The sequence below is a fragment of the Marmota monax genome, unplaced genomic scaffold (assembly GCF_021218885.2).
Source record: "Marmota monax isolate L192 unplaced genomic scaffold, Marmota_monax_Labrador192_F-V1.1 WCK01_AAM20220418_F8-fsc00100, whole genome shotgun sequence".
In the NCBI taxonomy this organism is placed as follows: Eukaryota; Metazoa; Chordata; class Mammalia; order Rodentia; family Sciuridae; genus Marmota; species Marmota monax.
Window position 1 is genome coordinate 5,495,992 of NW_026693872.1, and position 25,090 is coordinate 5,521,081.

The window sequence follows — 25,090 nt, forward strand, 5'->3', positions numbered from 1 at the left end:
AAAAAATGGAAAATTAAAACTATCAACTGCACAAAATATTTCTCTAGTAATAGACTGTGTGACATGTGAGCATACAATTATGACCATGCCGTATTTCTAATGAAAACAAAACAGTCTCTAATAAAGAAAGTCTTTTTCAGGTCCTGCCTTCCTGACTTTCTGAAGTATAGATGCTTTTAAATATTGACTTCTACTGTATAATCACAAAATTTCAAGGACAATAAGTTTCACATAAAATAGAAAACTTCTAAGTAAAGCCTAAAGTGGTAGAATACAATTAATGAGTTTTTGGAAGGTGTTCTAAATATTTAATTCACATTTTTGTTTCAGTTTATATATGTGGCAACTGGGTGAATCTGGAAGGAACGTCTACCTTTTCATTTGAACTAAAATTATGAAGACTTCTGTTTCCATTTTGCATCAGTTTCTTCTGCTCTGGGATACCTTGGATTGCAGGAACAATAAGTCTGATTAATAAACATCTTGTGATAAAACTAGCACCAGGAAACAGCAAATTTTTTCTGTTTGTTGGTAATTTTGGAGGAGGATAGGGTACTGGGGATTGAGCCCAGGGACACTTTACCACTGAGCTACATCTCTAGTTCTTTTCATTTTGTATTTTAAGACAGCATCTCACTAAGGTGCTAAGGGCCTTGCTAAGTTACTGAGTCTGGCCTCAAGCTTGCAATCTTCCTGTCTCAGATTCCTAAGTCACTGGAATTACAGGTGTGTACCACAGCAACAGCAACTTTCTTATGCACAAGGCCCTGCCCAACCAGTCCTGGGATAATGATCAATCAAACCACACAGTGTGATCAAGACTGCTTGACTATGCACATTTCTGGTCCACTTTTTCTATGTAATCTGGAAACTCATGTTAATACCACCAAAGACAGGATTGGAAATGCTATTCTCCTTAATCTTCCCAGTATAGCTATATTGATTCAAGTTCCTTTCCTACTTTTCATCATTACATTTTTCTTTGGAAAACACACACACACACACACACACACACACTTATTAGTTATAGACAGACACAATATCTCCTTTCTTTATTTATTTTGATGTGATGCTAAGGATCGAACCTAGTGCCCCATACATGCCAGGCAAGACTCTACCACTGAGCTCACTCAGCCCTCTCTTTACTCCAGCCCTCTCTTTGATTTTTAAAGCAAGTAGCCAGACCTGATTTGTTGGTACCTTCAAGAGATGGGTCTTAGGACTAGGACTATGGTAGAAATGCCACCAATTTATTCACCATGAACATAAGAAATGTTTTATAAGAAATAGAATTATCAAAGCTTTTGAAAACTAGAGCACAAAAGAAAGATTGTATAAAATTCCAGAAGTATCATAGTTTTTAAGCAGGTTATAGATTGTTGGATGAAACTGTCATTAATTCAAGTAAAAATTATTTTGTGTATACTTGCTATAAAAAAATAAGCAAGAACTGATAGAACTGAAATGAGAAACAGACAATTCAGCTGGGCACAGTGGTGAATGCCTATAATCCTAGCTATTTGGGAGGATGAGGCAGAGTAATTCCAAGTTCAAGGCCAGTGTGGGCAATTTATCAAGACTGTGTCTCAAAAGAAAGAAAAGGACTGGGGATATAGTTTAGTGGTAGAGCACTTGCCTAGCATGTGCAAGGCCCTAGGTTCAATTCCCTGCAACAGGGAATTGAACACACACACAAGGAACAGACAATTGAACAACTGAGGACTTTAATACCATACCTTCAATAATGGATAAAAGAAGTAGTGGAAGATAAATAGGAAATAGAAGACTTGAACAAACTATAAGCCTGAAGCCACTCAGTAGATTAACTTGCTCCTACTGCTAACCAGTCTGATAATTGAAGCCAGTGAAGAGGAAAACTTGTTTCTAGCACTAGCAAGTCATTTTTCATAGTTTGTTTTGCCTCACTCTCCTATGTCTCACTCCTCAAATAATTAACCAATAAAGTCAGCTTTACCTGACAAGAAAAATAAAGGGAAAAAAAATCAAAGAATAACTCCAGTCACATGACCTACTAATCAGTTCTTTCTTTAGATTTTTTTTTAGGAACCGGGAATGCCTGGATACCTGGTAACCCATGAACAACAGCAAAGCACATCAAGGGAACTGACTACTCCAAGAATTAATGACCATTCCAGTGCCCACCGGGCTATAACTAAATTTAGACTATCCAGACTTATCCACATAAGCTTTTATGTTAGTGATCTCTGACTAGACAGAATTTGGGTGACAGCTCTCCATTTTCTATCAGCTGGCTTATTGCCCATAAAGTTCTTTCTTCTCCTGTCACTCAGTCCCTCAAATTATTGGCTTCATCAAGTAGCAGTGGAACTGGACTTCTGATGGTTCCAAGCCTCCCAGACAGCTACAGAATGTTCCACTAAACAACAAAACACATTCAATACATTATTCTCAACTGCACATGAAATATTCTCCAGAAAAGACTACCTGTGAAAGCAAAAAAATAAAAAAAGAAGTCACAGAAAGTATATCCTCTGACTACAGAACAAAAATAGAAATCAATATCAGAAGGAAATTGAGAAATTCACAAATAGGTAGAAAATAACACACTTCTAAACATCCACTATCACAAGGGATATCTGAAGTACAAAGGATTACATGGAAAATTTTAAGTATGAGTAATTACATAGTTTCTTCTATGGTTTGATTAGGGTGGTGATTATATGATTATAATGATTAGCAAAATTCCACTGTACACATATAATTGGTGAATTGAATTTTATAACATTTAAATAATACCTTAAAATACAAAAGAAAGAAAAAATTAAGGCTTAGAAAAGTAATACCTGTTAGTGTTTTTCCTGAATTCAGAGGAGGAGCAATGACTCTGAAAAGCTTCTGCATTAAAATTAACAAAAAAAACAACATCATTTCAAAGGACAACATTTTTTAAAGATAATCAAGAATCTTATTTTATCAATTTCCTTTCTCTGATGGAATTCGATTAAATATAAAAACTTAATGTGTACATGAACTATTTAGAAATAGCACAATGGAAAATCATTGTGATATTAAACATTTAATACCAGTTACATGAAGGTCTTTGCTGAGATTATAATTTTTGATATAAGACTTAGGTTCTTAAAGAGGCTTTCTTCTTTTAAAAAAAATAAGCAAATGAAGAGATTAATATCTCACCAAAGTGATGATGAAGATTACTTTAAGCTGAAAACATCTAAACACTCCATAGCATAGAAAAAACTATCTTAATTTAAGCCTCCCCAAAATATAGTCTCATGGAACCCCTAGAAGGAGTGTCTTATTTGGGAGAAGACTGACCTTTTCCAAGAAGGTGCAAATTCACTTCTATTAGCACCAAAAAGCCTAGAACTTTCCATACCTTCCCATTGAAGTCCCAACTCCACTGTCTCCCCCATTTTTGTTAAGCTGGTATACAAAACTTCACCTTTGGCTACTCAGCAGAGCTACTTATTAGTGAGTGCTACCATGGATAAGCCTTGTCTTTTCTCCTGTAAATATGTATATTGTCAGATAAATTCACATCCTCCTCGACACCCCCTTTGTTGCCTCCCATCATTGAGACCTAAGTTGATAGAGGCAACATTTGTCCTCTTAACACAAGGCACTACTTTTCCTTCAGAAGCAGCCAAAACTGAACAAAGGAAAGACTTCAGAGGCTACCGTAGTCACTTCAAACGGATGACAATGTCTTTCATTTAGAAAGTCTAAAAAATTTCAAAAGATAGGATATCTTCCCTTAATGCAGACCTCCCCAAGTGCTAAAAGAGCTAAACTTTAAACACTGAAAAGTGATTTCTTTATAGACAGAGAATTATAAAAGAGGAACCACCTAACTTCCCATGGTTAAAATCTCTAAAATGACTGTTTATAACAAATACCAAGCTCCTGCTGAAAGCCATTAGGCAACCTCAATAGCCTCGTGTTCCGTTTGAGATGTATAGGTATAAATGTAAATCAGACTGTGAGGAATAAAACAATCCACACAAAAGAAAAATTTCAAAAGCAACATAAAAGTCAGCAATCATTTTTGTAAATGTAGAATGTATCAAATTTGGATCTGCTTTGAGGGATTACTTTGAGATACACTAGAAACTGAATTAATTCTTCCCAACTGGGGACTAGTGTTGGCACAGAGAACATTTCTGTACATAGGATAGCACTGGACCTCACTGAGGAGGTAACTAAGTCTTTCTCAGGGCCTTTCTCAGTAATGAACCTTGATGATTTAGCAGCTGAGAGGTATTAAGAGAAAGAATCCTTTCTTGACATATACACAATCAGGGTCAAAACCTGGAGAGTAGGGATGAAGCACTCAAGAGATGAGAGGTACAACTAAATTTGAAGAGTTATGAATTAAAGGAATAAACACACTACTAAGCTAGTATGCTCAAAGAAGGCTGAAATTCCATAGAACAACTGCAGACTTAGTAATACTGAGAACAGTTTTTGGATGGTATTAAATTTGCCAAATAAAATTGACTAGATGTTTTCAGTGGATTCCTGACTCTGTTGGGGTGCATTAGTCACTATAATAAAGCAGTGGGTTGAGGGTATACCACATATATCTGTAGCGCCATTATCCAATCTGTCCTTAATGTAAGGCAATGACAAGATGGATAAAATAAAAGCATAAATGCTTTTTTAACTCTCTTGGAAAGGAGAATAAAAAATTACCACAAATGTTATAAAATTTCAAATTTGGAAAAACAATACATTAGTAATTAACAAATAATGACATCCTACCATTCTCAGGACCTCCCTCAGCAGAATGTATATGCAAAACAGCAGTAAGCAACAACACATTTATTATTTACAATAATTATATAAAACAAATTTCTTAAACCTCTTAGGAAAGTTGCTACAGTTGAAAAATTCCTTGGAGGAAAAAAGCTTACAGTCTAACAAGTAAGCATTACTTTTAATTTTTTCAACTGTTCCCTGGGATATAAATTTCTATTTACATGGATAGGCAAGAAAACAATGGCAGAAGACATGAAATTAAAGACTTCTGGGCTGAGGTGTAGCTCAGTGGTAGAGCAAATGCTTATCATGCATGAGCCCCTGGGTTCGAGCCTCAGCACCAAAAATTAATTAATTAATAATTTAGTAAAGACTACTTAAAAGACCCAAGCTAAAACAGATGCAAGTCTAATAAATCAAGAGGAAATTTTAAGATAATCAGATGTTCAAAGCAAAATAAGAACAGGGAAAAAATTAGTAGACAATATTAAATTTATGTCTTAAGTTACAAAATATCTTACCTCCATTGGACTAATAAACTCATTCATGCCTCTGTTATAGACATAGATCATAGCATCATATAGACGATTTTCCCAGCACATGAGAACTACCTATAAAAAAGGAAAAGTCACTTGATCTATATAATTTACTAAGTCTCACCAATTAAACCACTTAAAGCTTTAAGAATGGAAAATATCTTGAGTTTTCTTCCTTATTTGTTCTTCTTTCTTCTCTGGTAAAAACTGAAATTGAAGCAACTCAAACACAATGGCTAGGTAACAGATATTGTAGGTTCAATATTATTTTAATAGTACAATAACTACTTTTAAGCGTTGTCCAATGTCTAATTTTATTTCCTCTTTATCCTTTCCATTATTCATTTTGCTTCTTCTCAATAGTTCTACAACTATTTACCAAACATTTATATTTGGGTTCTCTTAGGCACTGGGGATAAAATGACAGACAAATCCAGATCTATTCCCTACCTTTATAGAGCTTACATTTATCCTAGATACCCAATTAAAAAAAAAAGAGGAGTACAAAATAGTATGAGTTTTGACGTAGAGAAGATATTCAAGTATATAAAAAATTAATGACCTACAAATATGAAAAAAACATTATAAAAGAACCTAACTTGATTTGGAGTATTCAAAAAGTCATCCCTGAGCCAGGTGCAGTGGCATGCACTTGTAATCCCAGCAGCTTGGGAGGCTGAGGCAGGAGGATCGAGAGTTCAAAGCCAGTCTCAGCAATTTAGCAAGGCCCTTAGCAACTCAGTGAGACCCTGTCTCTAAATAAAATATTTTAAAAGGGTTGGGGATGTGGCTCAATGGTTAAGCACCCTGGGGTTCAATCTCTGGTACAAAAAAAAAAAAAAAAAGCTGAGAGTACATAAAACATTTAAGCTAGTACCTAAAGGATGCATGCATGGGGACAAAAAGCAGAAAAGGAAATGAGGGATTCTGCAGGCAGAAGACAATCAGGACGAAAGAACTATAGTGAAAAGGAGCTTGAAGTATTTAAGGATGGAGAGAAATCAACTTGGTAAAACACACACAAAAAAGGAACAGTTATGACTTGAACTACAGGGTATTCTATATTCTGTTCCTATGAGAATTATATAATACCATTGAGTGACAAGAGGACTGAAGTAGAAGATCAGAGGTTGGAGAATGATAGAGACTAGCCAGAGGGTTAAATAGAAAAATGGAAGTGAGGTGTCCTGGGAGAGTGTTTCTAGAAAATGAAATGTTCTGGGACTCTTCTCTTCTTTCTCTATCCTCTCTTTAGCCAGTGCCATGCTCATACATCTCTTTACTGATAACTAACGCACTTGTAACCTTCTCTCTGACCCATCCAACCACTTCCTTAATATCTTCACCTGAATGTCTAGCAGCTATTTCAAAATAAAATGGCAAAGCAAGACTCCTCATTTTGTCTCTCAGACTAAGACTTCCTCCAGTCTTCCAATCTTCTTAAAGGAATCACTATCCATCCTATTTCTCAAGCTATTAAACAAAACAAAAACTTGGACATTGCCTTTAAATTCTCTCATTCCTACACTGACATCTAATTCATCAGTAAATCAATTATACCTCCCAAACAGCAAAAATCAGGCTGACTCTCTCCATCTCACTGCTACCATCTCTGGAACCAGGGTGATCTTTCTTAAAAAATCGTAAGCGGGACGCAGTAGTGCATGCCTGTAATCCCAGTGGCTAGGGAGGTAGAGGCAGGAGGATCATGGCAAGAGGATTGCAAGTTTAAAGCCAGGCTCAGCAACTTAGCGAGGCCTTAAGTATCTCAGTAAGACCCTGTCTCTAAATAAAATGCAAAAAAAAAAAAAAAAAAAAAGGCTGAGGATGTGGCTCAGTGGTTAAGTGCCCCCGAGTTCAATCCCTGGGTACCAAAAAAAAATTCTAATGATTTTATTAAGAACCCAGAATAAAATGGGAAAATGTGTACCTTGCCCTGCAGAGTCTACTTCTCTTTTCCATTATGTTCCAGATCTGCTTGCCCTTTTACTGTTACTTGAAAATTCAAGGCAGAATCTTCTTTTTTTTTTTTTTTAAACATTAGCTTCACCTATAATAGTCTTCTATTCAAAGATCTTTGCATTACTGATCCTTCTTGTCATTCAGATTCTAAGACTCTATGTCACCTCCTCAGAAAGATTTTCTATAATTAGCCAATCTAAAGGAGCTTCTCATTCTCTACTATAGCACACTACTTATGCTAATTTACCTCTCATACCATTCTCCGCATTTCAAAATTTAACTCTGACCTTATATACTAGCTATCTAAAAAGTGGCATCATATGGGCTGGGGTTGTGGCTCAGCAGTACAGTGCTCTCCTAGCATGCATGAGGCACTGGGTTTGATCCTCAGCACCACATAAAAATAAAAATAAAGATATTGAGTCTACCTAAAATATATATATATATTTTTAAATGGCATCATTCTCTTAGGTAAAAATATTCTATTGTTTATGTGAAAGGACCCTTAGTTGAACAAACAAATTTGGATCAGTCAAGAAGCATTTATTGAGCAATGTCAACTCTATGCCAAGAGCTCTGGAGAATGTCAAAGAAATATAAGGCATAATCTCCAGTTTGCAAGCATTATATTATCCAGCTTACATACAGTCCTAAGACTTATATAGAGTCCTAACAACTACACTGAAAACTACAAGTTTATAAGACAACTTGCCAGAAGTACTCAATTGGGCTTTTTTTTTTAAATTTTTTATTGTTGGTTGTTCAAAACATTACATAGTTCTTGACATATCATATTTCACACTTTGATTCAAGTGGGTTATGAACTCCCATTTTTACCCCGTATACAGATTGCAGAATCATATCAGTTACACATCCATTGATTTACATATTGCCATACTAGTGTCTGTTGTATTCTGCTGCCTTTCCTAACCTCTACTATCCCCCCTCCCCTCCCCTCTTCTCTCTCTACCCCCTCTACTGTCATTCATTTCTCCCCCTTGTATTTTTTTCCCTTTCCCCTCACTTCCTCTTGTATGTAATTTTGTATAACCCTGAGGGTCTCCTTCCATTTCCATGCAATTTCCCTTCTCTCTCCCTTTCCCTCCCACCTCTCATCCCTGTTTAATGTTAATCTTCTCCTGCTCTTCATCCCTACTCTGTTCCCAGTTACTCTCCTTATATCAAAGAAGACATTTGGCATTTGTTTTTTAGGGATTGGCTAGCTTCACTTAGCATAATCTGCTCTAATGCCATCCATTTCCCTGCAAATTCTATGATTTTGTCATTTTTTAATGCAGAGTAATACTCCATTGTGTATAAATGCCACATTTTTTTTATCCATTCGTCTATTGAAGGGCATCTAGGTTGGTTCCAGTCTCGCTATTGTGAATTGAGCTGCTATGAACATCGATGTAGCAGTGTCCCTGTAGCATGCTCTTTTTAGGTCTTTAGGGAATAGACCAAGAAGGGGAATAGCTGGGTCAAATGGTGGCTCCATTCCCAGCTTTCCAAGAAATCTCCATACTGTTTTCTCAATTGGCTGCACCAATTTGCAGTCCCACCAGCAATGTACAAGTGTACCTTTTTCCCCACATCCTCGCCAGCACTTGTTGCTGTTTGACTTCATAATGGCTGCCAATCTTACTGGAGTGAGATGGTATCTTAGGGTGGTTCTGATTTGCATTTCTCTGACTGCTAGAGATGGTGAGCATTTTTTTCGTGTACTTATTGATTGATTGTATGTCCTCCTCTGAGAAGTGTCTGTTCAGGTCCTTGGCCCATTTGTTGATTGGGTTATTTGTTATCTTATTGTCTAATTTTTTGAGTTTTTTGTATACTCTGGATATTAGGGCTCTATCTGAAGTGTGAGGAGTAAAGATTTGTTCCCAGGATGTAGGCTCCCTATTTACCTCTCTTATCGTTTCTTTTGCTGAGAAAAAACTTTTTAGTTTAAGTAAGTCCCATTTGTTGATTCTAGTTATTAACTTTTGTGCTATGGGTGTCCTATTGAGGAATTTGGAGCCCGACCCCACAGTATGTAGATCGTAGCCAACTTTTTCTTCTATCAGACGGCGTGTCTCTGATTTGATATCAAGCTCCTTGATCCATTTTGAATTAACTTTTGTGCATGGCGAGAGAAAGGGATTCAGTTTCATTTTGTTGCATATGGATTTCCAGTTTTCCCAGCACCATTTGTTGAAGATGCTATCCTTCCTCCATTGCATGCTTTTAGCCCCTTTATCAAATATAAGATAGTTGTAGTTTTGTGGATTGGTTTCTGTGTCCTCTATTCTGTACCATTGGTCCAACCGCCTGTTTTGGTACCAGTACCATGCTGTTTTTGTTACTATTGCTCTGTAGTATAGTTTGAAGTCTGGTATCGCTATACCACCTGATTCACCCTTCCTGCTTAGCATTGTTTTTGCTATTCTGGGTCTTTTATTTTTCCATATGAATTTCATGATTGCTTTCTCTATTTCTACAAGAAATGCCGTTGGGATTTTGATTGGCTTTTAAAGAGGCAGAGAAAGGCCTTACCAGTCAGGTAAATAAAATCAATAAAGGAATAATATTTATTCTGTTAAGTTAATATGCTGTCTACAAACTCACCTGCTGAATATCTAGGCTGGTGATATCCATATGTACAATGAGGGATTCCACATTTTCCATTAATTTTTTATCTTGGAAATGAACAATCAAGTCTTTCATAACCTGGGGTGTGATCCCCACCAATTTATCACTCAAAATATATGGTTCAAGGCACTCCAGAAACACTCCTTTGGCCACTGAATTCTCACTTAATTTGTCATACATCTGGCTAAATAAAAGATCCCTATAACAGAAAGTGAAAAATAATTTTAGAAACATTCCAAATACCCATTAAATTTAGTCTGCTTAGTATATATCATCCCCCCGCATTTCAAAAACTTAATAAAAACAGTAACAATATCTATGTAGTTTTATATTGCAAAAGTCTTTATGTCAATATATATCTATATGTAGATATATACAGATACAGATATTAATCTTCCCAATACTTCTTTTTATAAATAAGAGAAACTGAATAAGTTGTTGAAAGGCACATAGTGAACACAACAATCAGAACTGGAAACCAGACTTCTGGCCTAAATTCTTTGTTCAGTCTACTATGGCACACTGTTTCTTACAGGCAGAAGTAAAGGGTGTAGGTAAGAGAGCAGCCATGATGGAGTAGGGGAAAAAAGGACTACTTATAATTTAACTTTTCTATTATCTAAATATTATAGGTGACCTTCAGAACCAATAAACTTCTTTAGCTCCAAACTTTTCTTCCCAAAGGGATTGGGCAATGATTATTAATGAGAGAAGAAGAAAAATGTTTAATGTTTAAAACACATACCTAGAAACAATTTTATTGCAGAAAAAATTTAATTACTCTCAGTGCCACCAACTTCAACACTATGTGTGACTCATCTCATATTTCTTCTGTAAGCAGTCCATAATTTGAGGTATACTTAGCATAGACATTTTGAATTCTGTTTTCATGACATATGATATGATAAGTATTATTCTAAATAGCTATTTACTCTTCTGGGTTTGTAAAAGTCTCCAATTTTAAATATATTTAAATATATTTCATTTATTTAATTGTTTGTTTAGTGATGGGGGTCTCACTATGTTGCTCAGGCTAGACTCAAACTCCTAGGCTCAAGTGATCCTCCCATCTCAGCCTCCTGAGTAGCTGGGACTATAGGGGTAAGGCACTATACCTGGTTTATTTTTATTTTTTTAAAAGAGAACATAATGTATGTTTATGGGAAACAGTGTGATATTTCAATACTTGTATACAATGTATAATGATCAGATCAAGGTAATTGGCATATCCTTTACCTCCAACATTTATCATTGCTTTGTGTTGGGAACATTCAAAATCCTATCAGCGATTTTGAAATATACAGTTAATTGTTGTTAACCACAGTTGTCCTACTGTGTTCCAAAACATTATAAGTTATTCCTTGTATTCAACTGCATTTCTGTACCCTTTAATCCTCCTTTCTCCATCTCCTGTTACCCCCTATCCTTGCCAGCCTCTGGTAACCATTATCCTACTCTTTATTTCTATGAGCTCAACTTTTTAGCCTCTAGACATGAGAACATGCAGTATGTGTCTTTCTTCGACTTGTATCATTTAACATAATGTCCTCCAGGTTCATCTATGTTGCTATAATTGGCAGGACCTCGCTCTTTTATGTCTGAAGAGTAATTCCACTGTGTATATCTACCGTATTTCCTGTATCCATTCAGAGTTGATGGATCTCTCAGTTGATTCCATATCTTGGCTATTGTAAATTGTTCTGTAATAAACAAGGGAGTACTGGTATTTCTTCAACACTTTGAATGTCTATTCAGTAGTGGCATTGCCGAATCATATGGGAGCTCTACTTCTAGTTTCTTGAGGAATCTCTATACTGTTTTCCATTTTGACTAGACCAATAGTGTATAAGAGTTTCCCTTTCTCAGTAGCTACTTACTCTGTAAAATTACCATTTTGTTTAACAATGCTTCAACATCAGAATTTGCTTAATTATTCCTATAATGTTGGCTATGTCACTATATTTGCTTTTTCAGGTGATGTCACAATAAACATCTACATATATGTCCTTTTCCACTTTGAGGGCACAATTACTTAGTCATTCAACTTTTAGGAATTTAACTTAAGTGAAAAGATATGAGGAGTAGGGGTTGTAGGTGAGTAATAGAGTGCTGGCCTAGCATGTGAGAGGCCCTGGGTTTGATCCCTAGCAAAAGGAAGAAAAAAAAAAAAGAAGAAGAAATAAAGAAAGAAAGGAAAAATTTGAAATGTGTGACTAAATGTGCACTTGAAATATGTGACTAAATTATCTTCAAAAAGTATCACAGTATCAATTAACAGTGCCACCATCAATATATTATCATATGAATTTCATGAGACAACTGGTTTTTCCTCTTAATAATTTAACAAGTACAAATTAAACAACATCATTGTTTTTAAGTTTTTATAAATGGCAAAATTGAACAAGTTCTGTTTTAATTCACAAACTTTATTGTCTTGTATCATTCACTTATTCATTCCATTTTTTAAATATAAAAACTATGCTAATTTTATTTACCTGTTAGGATCATTAATTTTGTTGATATGTATAATATATATATAAATAAATAAATATATATATATATATCTCTCTTGTCAATTGTTCAACTGTTGGAAAATGGTGGATGATTTGTTTATCCACTTGTCTATTCATGACAAGTTCCAATAAAAGATCAAGGAAGCTCTTGACCTTTTAGGGACTGGGGTTGGGGGTTTAGCTTGGTAGCAGAGTGTAGCTTGGCATACTCAAAGCTCCAAGTTCAGTGCCCTGGACATTAAAAGAAAAAAACAAAACAAACAAAAGGAATGGGATGGGGTTTTGCCTCATCTGAAGTCCTAAAAGTAGATAGGTGGCAGACTGTCTGGCTTCAACTATACTAGAATCACATGTCACCTTCCAAGGAATAGCATTCACAATATCCTGGGGGAAAATCTATATCCATTTATTTTTTCTCAAATACACAAATATAACTTTTCCATCATTTTTTCCCTCTGCTTCACATTTATCAGAATATTTTTCATGTTAGTTTCATTTTAATCAATAAGTCATCACACTTTGTGATTACCGATTACTAGCCAGGCAAAAGAAACTGAGATTAATCAAGTTTTACTATAAAAAAATAACAAAATTATGAATTCACAGAAAATGTCATGTTTCACAGACCTTGTACTATATAATGTACTTTTAAAAAACATACTAAGGAAGATAATTATATATTTTAGTTCAATACAAAAAGCCTTGACAAGGAGAATAAAAGATAGCTAAAATTTAAGTAAAAAGAACATAAAAATTGACAGACAAGGTGCTCCTGTGACAAAGAGTAGCATGCAATTTGATAAGATTAATGGCAAGACCACACATTTTGTTTTTAACTAATCAAAAGCTATAAAAAGGCAAGCAAAAAAAGTAAAACTCAGCAACTCCTGCATCTCTACCTCAAAATAAAAAACAACAGAATTCTAAGGCATAGTTTCATCTTTCTGGGAGAATATTTATTAGGGCATCAGGAGAGGGAGGAAAGAGATAAGCACGCACACACACACACACACACACACACACAACAGTTTTCAGCTCTCATGTTTCTTTCTATATTTAGGTATTCTCCAGGGTGCAGACTTTGTTTCCTAGAAGGGCTGGCTGGATTCAACCCTGCTACTTATCATTTCAAGCTGAGCTTCCTATAACAACTATCACAGAAAAATCTACCATGAATAAGAGAGAGCCATCAAAGAGATTTTTCTAATACTCATACTGAAGATATTGTTGAAGTTTATCATTTTTACGTCAAATAGAGAAAAATGGCTAAATTCACTTCATACATTATCAATTGTATAATTTTATTAATATGAACTGCTTTGATTATGAGATAATTACAAATTCCGAGACAGAGAGCCTGGGTATCATCAATCAAAAGTACCTGCCAATTATACTAAATATGTAACCAGAACCAAATAAATTAATTTCCATTAAATATAAGTGAGATTTAATAAATTCAAAGTTGATTTGGTTGTTTTCTTGTGTACTTTTACTGTGTAAAAGCAAAATTCAAGTGAACTTTAAGAAGTTGTGTTCAAAATGTTGTAAAGATTAAAAAAAAAAACCACGAATTAACTTGATGTGGAAACTACTCAATTATATACTTTAAAAGGGTAAATTTTATGGTATGTGAATTATACCTCAACAAAGCTATTATAAAATTAAAGATATGGTACCTTTCTCCCCTATTTTTTAATAATTAAAATTTAAACATGCAGTTATCAAGAAAATGGTCACCAAAACATCTAGTTCCTCAAACATGCTTCATGATTAAGATATTTCTGTTTCTCAAACACTAAGCCTGATGTTGAACAACATGACTGAACAAACATTCTGCATATCAAAAAACCACTGAAGCTTCACTTTGGATTTAACAGAAATACTTTTGGTTCAACTTCCTATATAACTTTAGTCATTTGAATGATGGCTTCTCAACAGCTCTGGAGATTTCCTTAGAGAAATATAGTGGTCAATATCATGTACAGAGAACATTAATCTTTTTTTACTTTATAACTGCTTTATTGATATAATTAACATATAGTAAGTGTCTATTTTTAAACAATGTTCAAAATTATGATTATGTTTCACATTAGCTCTGGAGCTATTTCCAAAATAAAACTGACATTATAGCTACTAGAGAGTTATACAGTATGTATGTTTATAGGCAAAATGACCAATCATTAAGAGTCCTATAAAAAGCCTTGAAACAGTTTGTATTGTTTGTCTCAAACTGAAAAAAAAATTAAAATAAAATTGTAGAACAGAGACTGAATTATGAAAATAAAGTATAAATATACAAAAACAGAATTCCTGTCATTTCTGATTTTAAGTAAATCACAAAAACTCTAAAGCCAATTCTTAGTCCATAATGATGTCCATGATACACTGATTAGTATGCCCTATAAGAGAAAAACAAATGTGGTTCCTGCCATAATATGAAGGACTTTATATTATAAAAGAGATATTAAGTATATATTAAAAAGAAATATATATGATATATACATTGATTCAATTAATATTGCTGGGTATAAGGGTATATGAATTATACTATGAGGTAATAATGGTGATTACAGTGTAATAATGGTGATATTGAGTTAAAATTAATGTCAAAGAGTATATTATAAATATAATTTGGCCCTCATAAGAAATAATATGATTTATGAAAATAAAAACACAAAATTTGATCCCTAGCAAGAAAGTGGGGGGGGGGGGGGAGTGCGCCTGAGTGCAGTGGTACATGTCTGGAATTCCAGCAACTTGGAAGGTTAAGGTACAAGGGTCTCAAGTTCAAGGCCAGCTTAGGCAACTTAGTGACACCCTGTCTCAAAATAAAATTCAGGGCTAGTGATGTAGCTCATTAGTAGAAAGCAACCTGGCATTCAACTTCCAGTACCACAAAGAGAGAGAGAGAGAGAGAGAGAGAGAGAGAGAGAGAGAGAGAGAGAGAGAGAGAGAAGCTGGGCGCCATGGCACACACCTGTAATCCCAGCAGCTCCAGAGGCTGAAGCAGGAGGATCTAGAGTTCAAAGTCAGCCTTAGCCAACAGTGAGGCGCTAAACAACTCAGTGAGACCCTGTCTCTAAATAAAATACAAAATAAGACTGGGGATGTGGCTCAGTGGTTGTGTGCCCCTGCATTCAATCCCCAGTAACCCCCCCCCCTCAAAAAAGACAGAGAATAAAAAGAATGTATTCTATCAGAAGATATTAATATAAAGGCATCTGTGGGCCAAGACTGAGTGTTTGGTGACTCTACAAGTGGAAGAAGTTATTTAAATTGGCTTAGAACTAGAATATGTTTTTTAAGATTGTATTTGCATTATGTACAATCTGAGCATTCCTTAAGGCAATGTTAATGTCACAAATATTTTGCAAACATGGGACTGTAGAAGACTCTAGACATAAGTGTAACAAAATGTCAAAGAAAATGGTATAAAGAGAATATCAGTTTAAGAAGAAAGATACCATAACTGAATGAACTACACATATCTAATAATCTTTTGCTTCAATTAAGCCTAGGGACTTCACCATTTTTAACTTTATTATCTATGCCAACTTTAAGAAAAAATTATAAAATCTCTACCATTAAGAGTGATTACACTGAACTATTTAATTAAACATAAGATTTTAACATCTAATAAAGCTATTAATTATTGCATGTTTGAAAGGGAAAGGAACTAAAAGACAGCCTGGATACAAAAAATCGAGTTATTCCATTCTTTCTCCTAAGCTCATGCCCATATATAGGATCTTAACATTCAGATTTTTTTTAAAAAGCAGTAAGGTAAGAAGAAAACAAGAGCAAGAAAATGAATCTACAACAAAAGAAGGAATGTCTAACCCACTGCTTAGTTTAAAAGCACCAACTTTCTGATATTGATGGCAATGCTGCCCTATCCCTTCTGACTTTACTAGAACCTAAAAAACAGGAGTAGGAAAAGAAACCAGAATGAAAGAAAGACAAAGAACACATATGCTGTGCTGGCAGCTGGAAGTGCTGGAACTTTTCTAAGAAGAAAGTCAGATCTAATACAATCTAATCTTCAGCTTCTGGTAAGAGAATTGAGAGAAGAAAGCCATACTATTTGAACCATGGTTTGGGGGAAAGTGCATGCCCTTGATCAAAGAGTGCATGAAGAGAAAGGAAGGGAAGAACTATAAAAAGGTCTAGGAACAGCTGACAAAGGACTCCTGACATCACTTCCCGAAAAGAGGTCAGGAATATACTCTGACTACTGGTCCCTCCCTGCCAAGATCTCAAAAAACAAATACTAAATTTGCTTTTAGTATAGCCCAGACAAAAACATGCTAAGGAGTCCAGGAAAGTTACAGGAAAGAAAAAAGTTGATAATAAGATAACAGATTCTAATCTGGTGAAAATTCAGACAAGATTTTATCTTTTGTTATATACTGTGATTTAATGCAAAAATTACTGTACTCCCAGTCAGTCAATAGGTTAAATAAAGCTGGAGAATATTTTCAAATCACATATAAAAGCAATGCTTATCTCCAGAACATCTGCTTTTATTTTTCCTTATATTATCCTTTGTTTTACAACTGTTACGGCCATTTTGAGTTTATGTCACTATGAGAGTATTCAAGTGCTCCAAGATAATGATCACAAGTGACCCTGCAAACCATAATTCTCTTGTTAATTCAGCCATCAGGCCAACTGAATAGCTACTTTGTGCCAAATTCCACTCTAGGTGAAAATATTCCACGTTTAGGGTAAGATATGCCTTCTTACTCTAAACAGAATTTAGTCTTTGAGGGATTTCATTTCATCACATTTACAATTATCTCAATTTGAAGATCTGAGTTGACTGCAGTACTCATTAGTATTAAGAACACCTCCTTACCTCCATTTTTTCATCTGAAAAGGAGGATAACATTATCTTTCTTAATTATAAGGATTGAATGAAATAAAATATGTAAACTGATCCACAAACTTTTAAGGCTGTTTTAAAAAATACAAGATAAATAACAAGATAGTGCATGGAAACACTAGGTTAAGAAAAGACAGGGTAGAGTTAATGTACAACGGTGCTTTGTCTTCTAAGAGCAGTGATTAGCTATCTGATTTACTGTCTATCAGCTAAAAGTAAGCTAGCTGTCGAGAAAATGCAAAGGTATTTCAATCCCTAATATCTGAAAGAAACTTTTCCTTTATACTCTTCTAAGGGAGACAACGTATAATATAATGTTCTCAATGACATTCCTATCAAATACACATTTTGCTAATTACATTAACACTATAGCTAAAATATTAGAATCTGAACCCCAAGTAAACAAAGTTATAGCTATCCATGACTTAACAAAGGCCTGACATATCAAATAATTGCCCTCTTGATAAATTTCATTTATACTTTCAACAATTTAGGAATCAGGCTACTAGAATACATATAAATTCATGAGTCAAGTCAATATCATACAGGGTTTTAGAAGTATCTGTATTAGATTCCTGCATTTGTTCTCTATTAGAAGGTGGTACAAACTAGTGGTTGAGACCAAGAATATAGGAGCTCCTGGGTTTGTATCCTACCTTTGTTTGGCACTTCTGGAAACATTTCTACAAAATGAGGATTAATAATGCCTACTTCATTGTTATAAAAATTAAATAAGTTGCTACAAAAATTACATAAATAAATGTCAAGGACTTGAAACAACACTAGACTACTATTATGAGTGTGAAAAACTGAATTAGCATATGTGGATTAATTCAATAGTTACTATTTAAACCAACAAAGCCTAATCAAGAGTTTATTTACACTTGTTTATTTTAAACAAAAAGAACTTAAGAAAACCAACACTGCAGGCGGGTGTAGTTACACATGCCTATAATCTTGGTTACTTAGGGGATAAGGCAGGAGGATCACAAGTTCAAGGTCAGCCTGGGCAACTTAGAAAGACCCCTGTCTCAAAATAAAACTAAAAAGAACTGGAGATGTAGCTTGGTGGTAGTTATTCCTGGGTTCAGTCCCTAGTTTGTTTAAAAAAAAAAAAAAAAAAACACTGCAAAATGAATCTGGCTTTTTATTTATTTATTTATTTTTAGTGCTTTGAAATCTGTGTTTTAATGATGGTTCACAAGAGTGTATGTATAGGGCTAGGGATATAGCTCAATTGGTAGAGTGATTGCCTTGAATGCATAAGACCCTGGATTCAATCCCCAGCACCACAAAAAAAAAAAAAAAAAAAAAGTGTATGAATTAACACAAAAAAAAGAGTGTATATACTGTACATGAATAATATACTTTTTACTTTTAAGATCCCTATGTAGTATTTCTTTTTTTGTTGGTTACATTCTTTGCCTCCATTATCATGATACACAAATTCAGAGATGATACACTCATAAGAATTTGTTTTGGAAAAGTTAATTTCATTAGATGAATGGAAAACTGTTAAAAAATCAAATTTCTGTAAATTCATTTTAAAAATCCCATCTAGTCAAATTTATAAAAGTCATATCAGTGAATTATACATAAACACCATGCTACCTGGGTTCAAAATAATTGAATGTGACAGCCAGTGCATACTTACTTTCGCTGCAGCAGAAGGCAGTAATCAACTATGACAGGTACCATATCCTGTAGAGGAATCATAAAGAAGATCAGCCCCATGCCCCAGTGCACAGCCCATTAGTAAAATAAGAGGTCTGCTTAAGATGCTGTTGGATTATTAGGATAACTCTGGGCCAAGCTTTTGTAAGCAATTTGACACTATGTGTCAAAAGTCTTAAAAATATGGAAACACTTTGACCCAGTAATTCTATTTCTAAAAAATTATTCTAAACACATTTAAGGAAAAAAATTATGCATTATGGTGTTTATTGCAAATCTATAACAGAAGGAGCAAAAGGAAAGGAGGGGGGAGTACAGGGAAAGAGAAAAGAAAGTGATTTAAATTTCATATACAACATGGGATAATAAGTAAAATTTATAATTTAAATATAATATTATATGTTTATATAAAAGTTTATATTAACATCAAAACAGACACTAGTTAAAATATGTGTTTATCTCATAACTTTGTAAAGAAAATTTTCCAAGAAAAAAAAAAAACAGAAGAAAATACATCCAATTGTTGGTCCGGTTGGTGGCTCAGGTGATTAAGGTTGCCCATATTTTATTGCAATCTCCAAACCAGCTATTTTAAGGTTGATTTAACTTCTCAGTTTCATAACATCTTGATTGCTTTAAATCATCATGTATGGACTCATACCAAGTAAATGGCAACCTGTAATTTTGGCCTTTTTCAAAAGTAACAGTTTGAGGGAGAAATAGTAGTTTATTATGACTGGAAACTGTCAAGTAACCAAGCATCAGATTTCAACAGTATTCCTACATTTGCTAATGGCTACAGGGAACTGCTTTCCTTTTAAATATCCTAGAAAACCTAGGTTCTAGGCAGAAAAACAATGCCATCAGATGGAAAAGGCAATGCATGAAAAAAAGAGTATCATATGCTTATACTTGTTGGAGAAAATGGTCAAAACTAAGAAACCCCTCTTATTTGAGAGAGAGAAATCTGAATAAGGACCTGCAATCCTGGAAGGATTCTAGGGGCTTTCCCTAACCCATCCTGCCTCCTTGTCATCAACATTTCTCCTGACTGCATATTACAGGTTTATAATCTTATTCAGATTTTTCAAAAACAGGAGCCAAAAATCACAGATCTGAAAAGGGTTAGAGTTACATCAAATCTGAACACTGAATAAGAATATAGTAGGCTAGATTATGGGGAGGGGTAAGGACTCCCCAAGAATGTTGGGGGAAATCTAATATCCTTTAAAATACACAGCTGAGTCCCCAAGAAAATAAAGACAATAGTCAGGGTCAAAAAAGTGGAAAAGGGACTGAAAAACCAAAGCAATAAGCCTCAAGAAATCACTGAGACGATCCTATAGGCCTTTTGGTCACAGAAGAGCTTGAGTTTGAATACCAGAAAGAAGCTGAGGCCTTAGATCCTGCAAAATAGAGAATTAAAGCAGGGGACCTTCCTAAAACCAGAATCTTTTAAAAAGTTGCAATCTTAGTAAAAGAAAATCATAAGAGGGGGGAAAATCTACCTACTAACAGAGGAAGATGACAAGGAAGTTTGTCTCAGCTGGACTCAGTGGGGGTTAATCTGTATTCTCCAAGATCTGTAATCAAAATCCTGCCCTCAGGTAGATTTGGGATTTGAACTTACACTATTTTCCTTAGTATGTAACAATCAAGCCAAGAAATTAACATAAAAAATGATCCTGACCAAGGATATTCTTATGGGCACTTGAAAGAAGCATATTTAAAAACTCTCCAGAGACAGTCCCAAAGGCAAAAAAAAAAAAAAAAGTGTAACTGATAAGGCACAAATGAAGACACACTCAAAATTAAAAATTTGAAAGTACCTCATGAAATAATGCCATGTCATTATGTCAGCAGAAACTATAAATAGCAGCAACAGACCTCCAAAACTTCAAATAATATTACCAGGTAGAAACTATATTTAAAAGTATATTTAGAATTATTAAAGCCATAAAACAGGGAAAAAAAAAAAAAGTACCTGGCCTGGTACTGAGGCCTATAAGTAGCCTACAGGGTTTAATGGAGAGTGAAACCATCATATTCACACATTTGGACAGCTCACTGTGGTGACTGTATGGTGGGAGGATATGAAAAAACCAAGACTGAAGATAGAAGCCTATTACAGCAGGTAAAGAAACAAACGGGGGACTAAAACAGTGGGTAGTGACAGCAGGCATAAAGAACAGTGGACAGAAGTAAGAAATATTTATAAGTAAAACCGTCGTTGACAGATTGATTGTGGGATGGAAGACATCAGGAGGAGTCTATAACTCCTAGGTTTCAAGATTGAGTGATGGATGGATGAAGATGAGAAAAGAAATAAGGGAGAAGGTATTAGAAGAAATAAGCCAAGTGCAATTTGGGCCATGGTAGATTTGAGAAACATCTTTACCTGGATACTGAATAACAACTGGATACACATGTTGAGTGTCCCTTATCTGAAATGTTTAGAACCACAAGCATTTTGAATTTCAGATTTTTTTTTTTAAATTCTGAAATAGCTGCACATATACAATGAGATATCTTAGGGATGTGACCAAGGTCTAAACCCAAAATTCATTTATGCTTCAATATACCTTATACAGATAGCCTGAAGGTATTTTATACAATATTTTTAGTGTACCTACATTTTGACTACAACATGTCATATGAGGTCAGGTGTGGAATTTACTTGTTGTATTATGTCAGCACTCAAAACTTTTTGGATTTGGATCGTTTCAGATTTTGGATTTTTGGATTAGGAGTGCTCAACCTACAGTAACCTGAAATATCTGGATTAGAATTACAGATTTCTAAGTAATCAAAGAAAACAAGCTAATAAACAAAATTGTTCAGGGACAACAGAGAAAGACAAAAAGCAGCCAACAATGGACTAACTCCTGAGAAAGACCAATATTTATAAGATGGTCAGAAGATGGAAATAAAATCCTACTCAGGAATAGTCACAGAGGAAAATGAGAAGAGCACACAGCAGGCCACCTACAGGATACCAAGAACTTAAGGTAATAAAATAAATAAAAAGAAGAAAAGTGGTCACCACTGTTTAAAACAGCACTGAGAATGAATAAGATCTGAAAAATGTTTATTGTATTCAGCAATTAGGACACCACTGGTATCTTATAGAGTGTTTATCTTCCTGATTTGCTAGTAAGTACAATGGCAGGTGGGATTCAGTCTGCAGAGAATGGGGTGGTGAGTGAAGCATTTGGTGGTGAAGGAAGAGAGAGGAAAAAAAGAGGAAAGAGAAATGGAAGGAGAGTGAAAGAGAGAAGAAGGAGAGGGAGAAGAGGAAACATCAACATATGCACAGCTGGAATCCCTGAATCAGAAAATTACAACAATGGAACCGAACAAGTAACTCAACATATAATTTAAGAAAGTCTTTCTAAAATAAAAAGACTTAAATCTAACATTTAAAGTACATCATGGGCTAGGTGGAAATGGCCTAAAACGATATATTGAGACCCAAAGCAGTAAAATGACTGGATTAAAAAAAAAAAAAAAAAAAACAGTCAAGAAAAAAATTGCCATTTAGGAGAAGGAAAAAGTCAGGCTAGCCTCTGATTTTTCCACAGTGACATTCAATGTCAGAAGATAACAGAACAGTATTTCCAAGATCCTTAATGAAGGCCAAAATATTTTTTCCAACTAAAAGCTGAAGAACAACAATCTAAAAATCCAATTACTTGAAGAACTCTGTTCTAAGCTTTTCTTGAAGAGACTGCTTCAACAACCAAGACATGACAGTAAGAAATGGCTGGGGTTTTTTTGTCTTCAAGTAAAAAAAAAAAAAAAGAAAGAAAAAGAAAAAAGGAAATAATATACTTCCTTAGTCTCTTCTTTAATGTACTTCCCTCAATTGGCCGAAACAGACTGCTTCTCATGTTAGATATGTGTATATGTTTAAGATTTATGAAAGAGGGCAATATGGATATGAGAATAAAAAAACTGAGCTGACAGAAAACCTAAATTTAAGCCTGTCATTGTTTGAGTGACTGAATAGATTATTTCATTGCATTGTGACTATCTTAACATCTCCCAAGTGAAGAGATAATCTATGCCTTCCTTATTTTATAGGGATCATCTGAAAAGAAATGAGAACAGATGCAAATTCCTTTGCTTTTTTGGAGCAATGGCATTAATTCTCTTAATTTATATTCAAAAAGTCATCCAGGTAATAAAAACTTGACTCTTTGAAAATGATTCAAAATTTTAACTGACAGTCACTGTGTATGTGCTTGCACAAGACACAGATAGATCTCCATGAGCTGTCAGAGTTCAGCAGCTAGTATTCCTTATATTAGTATACACATACCCTGAGCAGTGGTACTATTCAGATATGGATATTTCTTTGTATGTGTTTATGTGTGTAATTTTCCTTTTTTCCAGTTACAATGATAAAATAACCTTTAGGAAAGACCTGACTCTCCAGAATCAATATTTGAATCGAGGCTCAGGGAGAGAGCAGGGTGCTGGAAATCAACACTGTTGTCCTTTCCTCAGATAATTTCAGGAGAAGCATCGGTTACACAAAGAGAACTCCTAACACCTCATTCTGTTTGGCTTTCAGTCACTGTTCACTATTGGCCATGACCCCTTAATGCAAAAAATATAAGCCCACAGTGCTATAATAATGACCTTCAATGATTAAGTCTCATGGAAATTTTAAATGAAGCTCCAAGAAGAGGTTGGTATAGATTAACATAGGCTTCATTAAGATCTTTTATCTTCATTAAGATAATATTATTTTAAAAATCCTTTTAGTTTGGTTCACATTATTAAAATGACTCACATATAGTTATACCTCTACCTTGTTCTAGAAATATATATATGCATGGAGCACAATAAAGTAACCTGAAATATTGCTGCCACCATTAACTGACCAGCTTCTGAGTTTGAAAACACTATTAGCAATTCAAATCAATCATTCAAGTATGTTTACCATAATTATCCGAAAATTGATTGTTATATTTTCACTTTTTAAAAATATATTTCATTATCTTCCCAAAACTCATAAACTACTTAGTCTTCTCTATTTCAAAGTGAGCTATATTATATCAAAATGAATTCTACTGTCATATATAACTAAAAAGACCCAATAAAAAATAAAATACTGGTTAAAAAGTGAGCCATATGACAATATACTGATTTGAGATTATCAAAGAAATATTGTAGCTAAAACACAGTATAAGGTAGGATAGGACAGGACAAGATAGGTCAAGTCACGATTCCTGAACCAGACAGCCTGGGTGTCTACTGTGGTTCTATTTACTGGCTTCTATGATATTAGGCAAGTTACTCAACCTCTCTGTATATCTATTTACTCATCTGTAAAATGAGATAAATACTAAAAACTACCCCTCAATTATAAGGATTTAATAAAATAGTTGTCAGGCTTATAGCACACAATAATATTAGCCATAATTATGGGCATTTATGTTGTAAATGTCAAGGTCTCTGTTTGACTCCCAGTTTGATCTCTTAGAGTTAGATTTAAAACATACTCCCAAAGCAAACACTGTATACAACACAAGTTTTTATATTTCTAAAAATTCCTTCAACAAATATTTATCAAGGTCACTCAACCAGATGCTGGGAATACAGCCGTGACAAAAATTAGACATGGTCCTTGAACTTATATAGTGTAGCTGCGTAAGAGTGACACTGAATGAGTAATTTCAGTGCTTAGTCTTTTATAAAGAAATGAGCTGACTGAAACTGGGAGAATCAATTAAGCTGAGACCTGAAAATAAATAGGAGCTAGATGAGTTAAAAAGAAGTGAGGAAGAATTGTTTTATGTAGAGAGAATACCATGGGCAAAGACTGTGAGTTAAGAGAGAATGGGGACACAAAGAATTTTAACATGGTGGGAATACAGAGAGAATTAGTGGCAGTTATTCAAGGTTATATCATGTAAAGCCATAGAAACTGTTGAGGAATCCCATTTTTACTCCAGGAACAATGGGAAATCCTTAAAATATTTTTAAATTAGGGAGCATCATATCTAGATGATATATATTTTTCTTGGGTTGTGTGGAAAATGGAATAAAGTGCAGTAATAATTTGTACAGGGAGATCAATTAGGGGGTTACTGTAATGTACTAAGAGTGATGATGGT

General features: G+C 34.5%; 1 protein-coding gene across 1 annotated transcript in view; it reads right to left on the bottom strand.

Annotated features, from left to right (window-relative positions):
* Vps8 (VPS8 subunit of CORVET complex) overlaps window positions 1-25,090 on the bottom strand; it is a 252,174-nt gene that overhangs the window by 153,817 nt on the left and 73,267 nt on the right. Inside the window, exons 21-24 of the mRNA XM_046462585.2 lie at window positions 18,946-18,992; window positions 9,870-10,092; window positions 5,283-5,372; window positions 2,826-2,877 (exon numbers count right to left, since the gene is read on the bottom strand). Of these exons, the coding sequence (XP_046318541.1) occupies window positions 2,826-2,877; window positions 5,283-5,372; window positions 9,870-10,092; window positions 18,946-18,992 (412 nt within the window). The remainder of the gene's footprint in view (window positions 1-2,825; window positions 2,878-5,282; window positions 5,373-9,869; window positions 10,093-18,945; window positions 18,993-25,090) is intronic.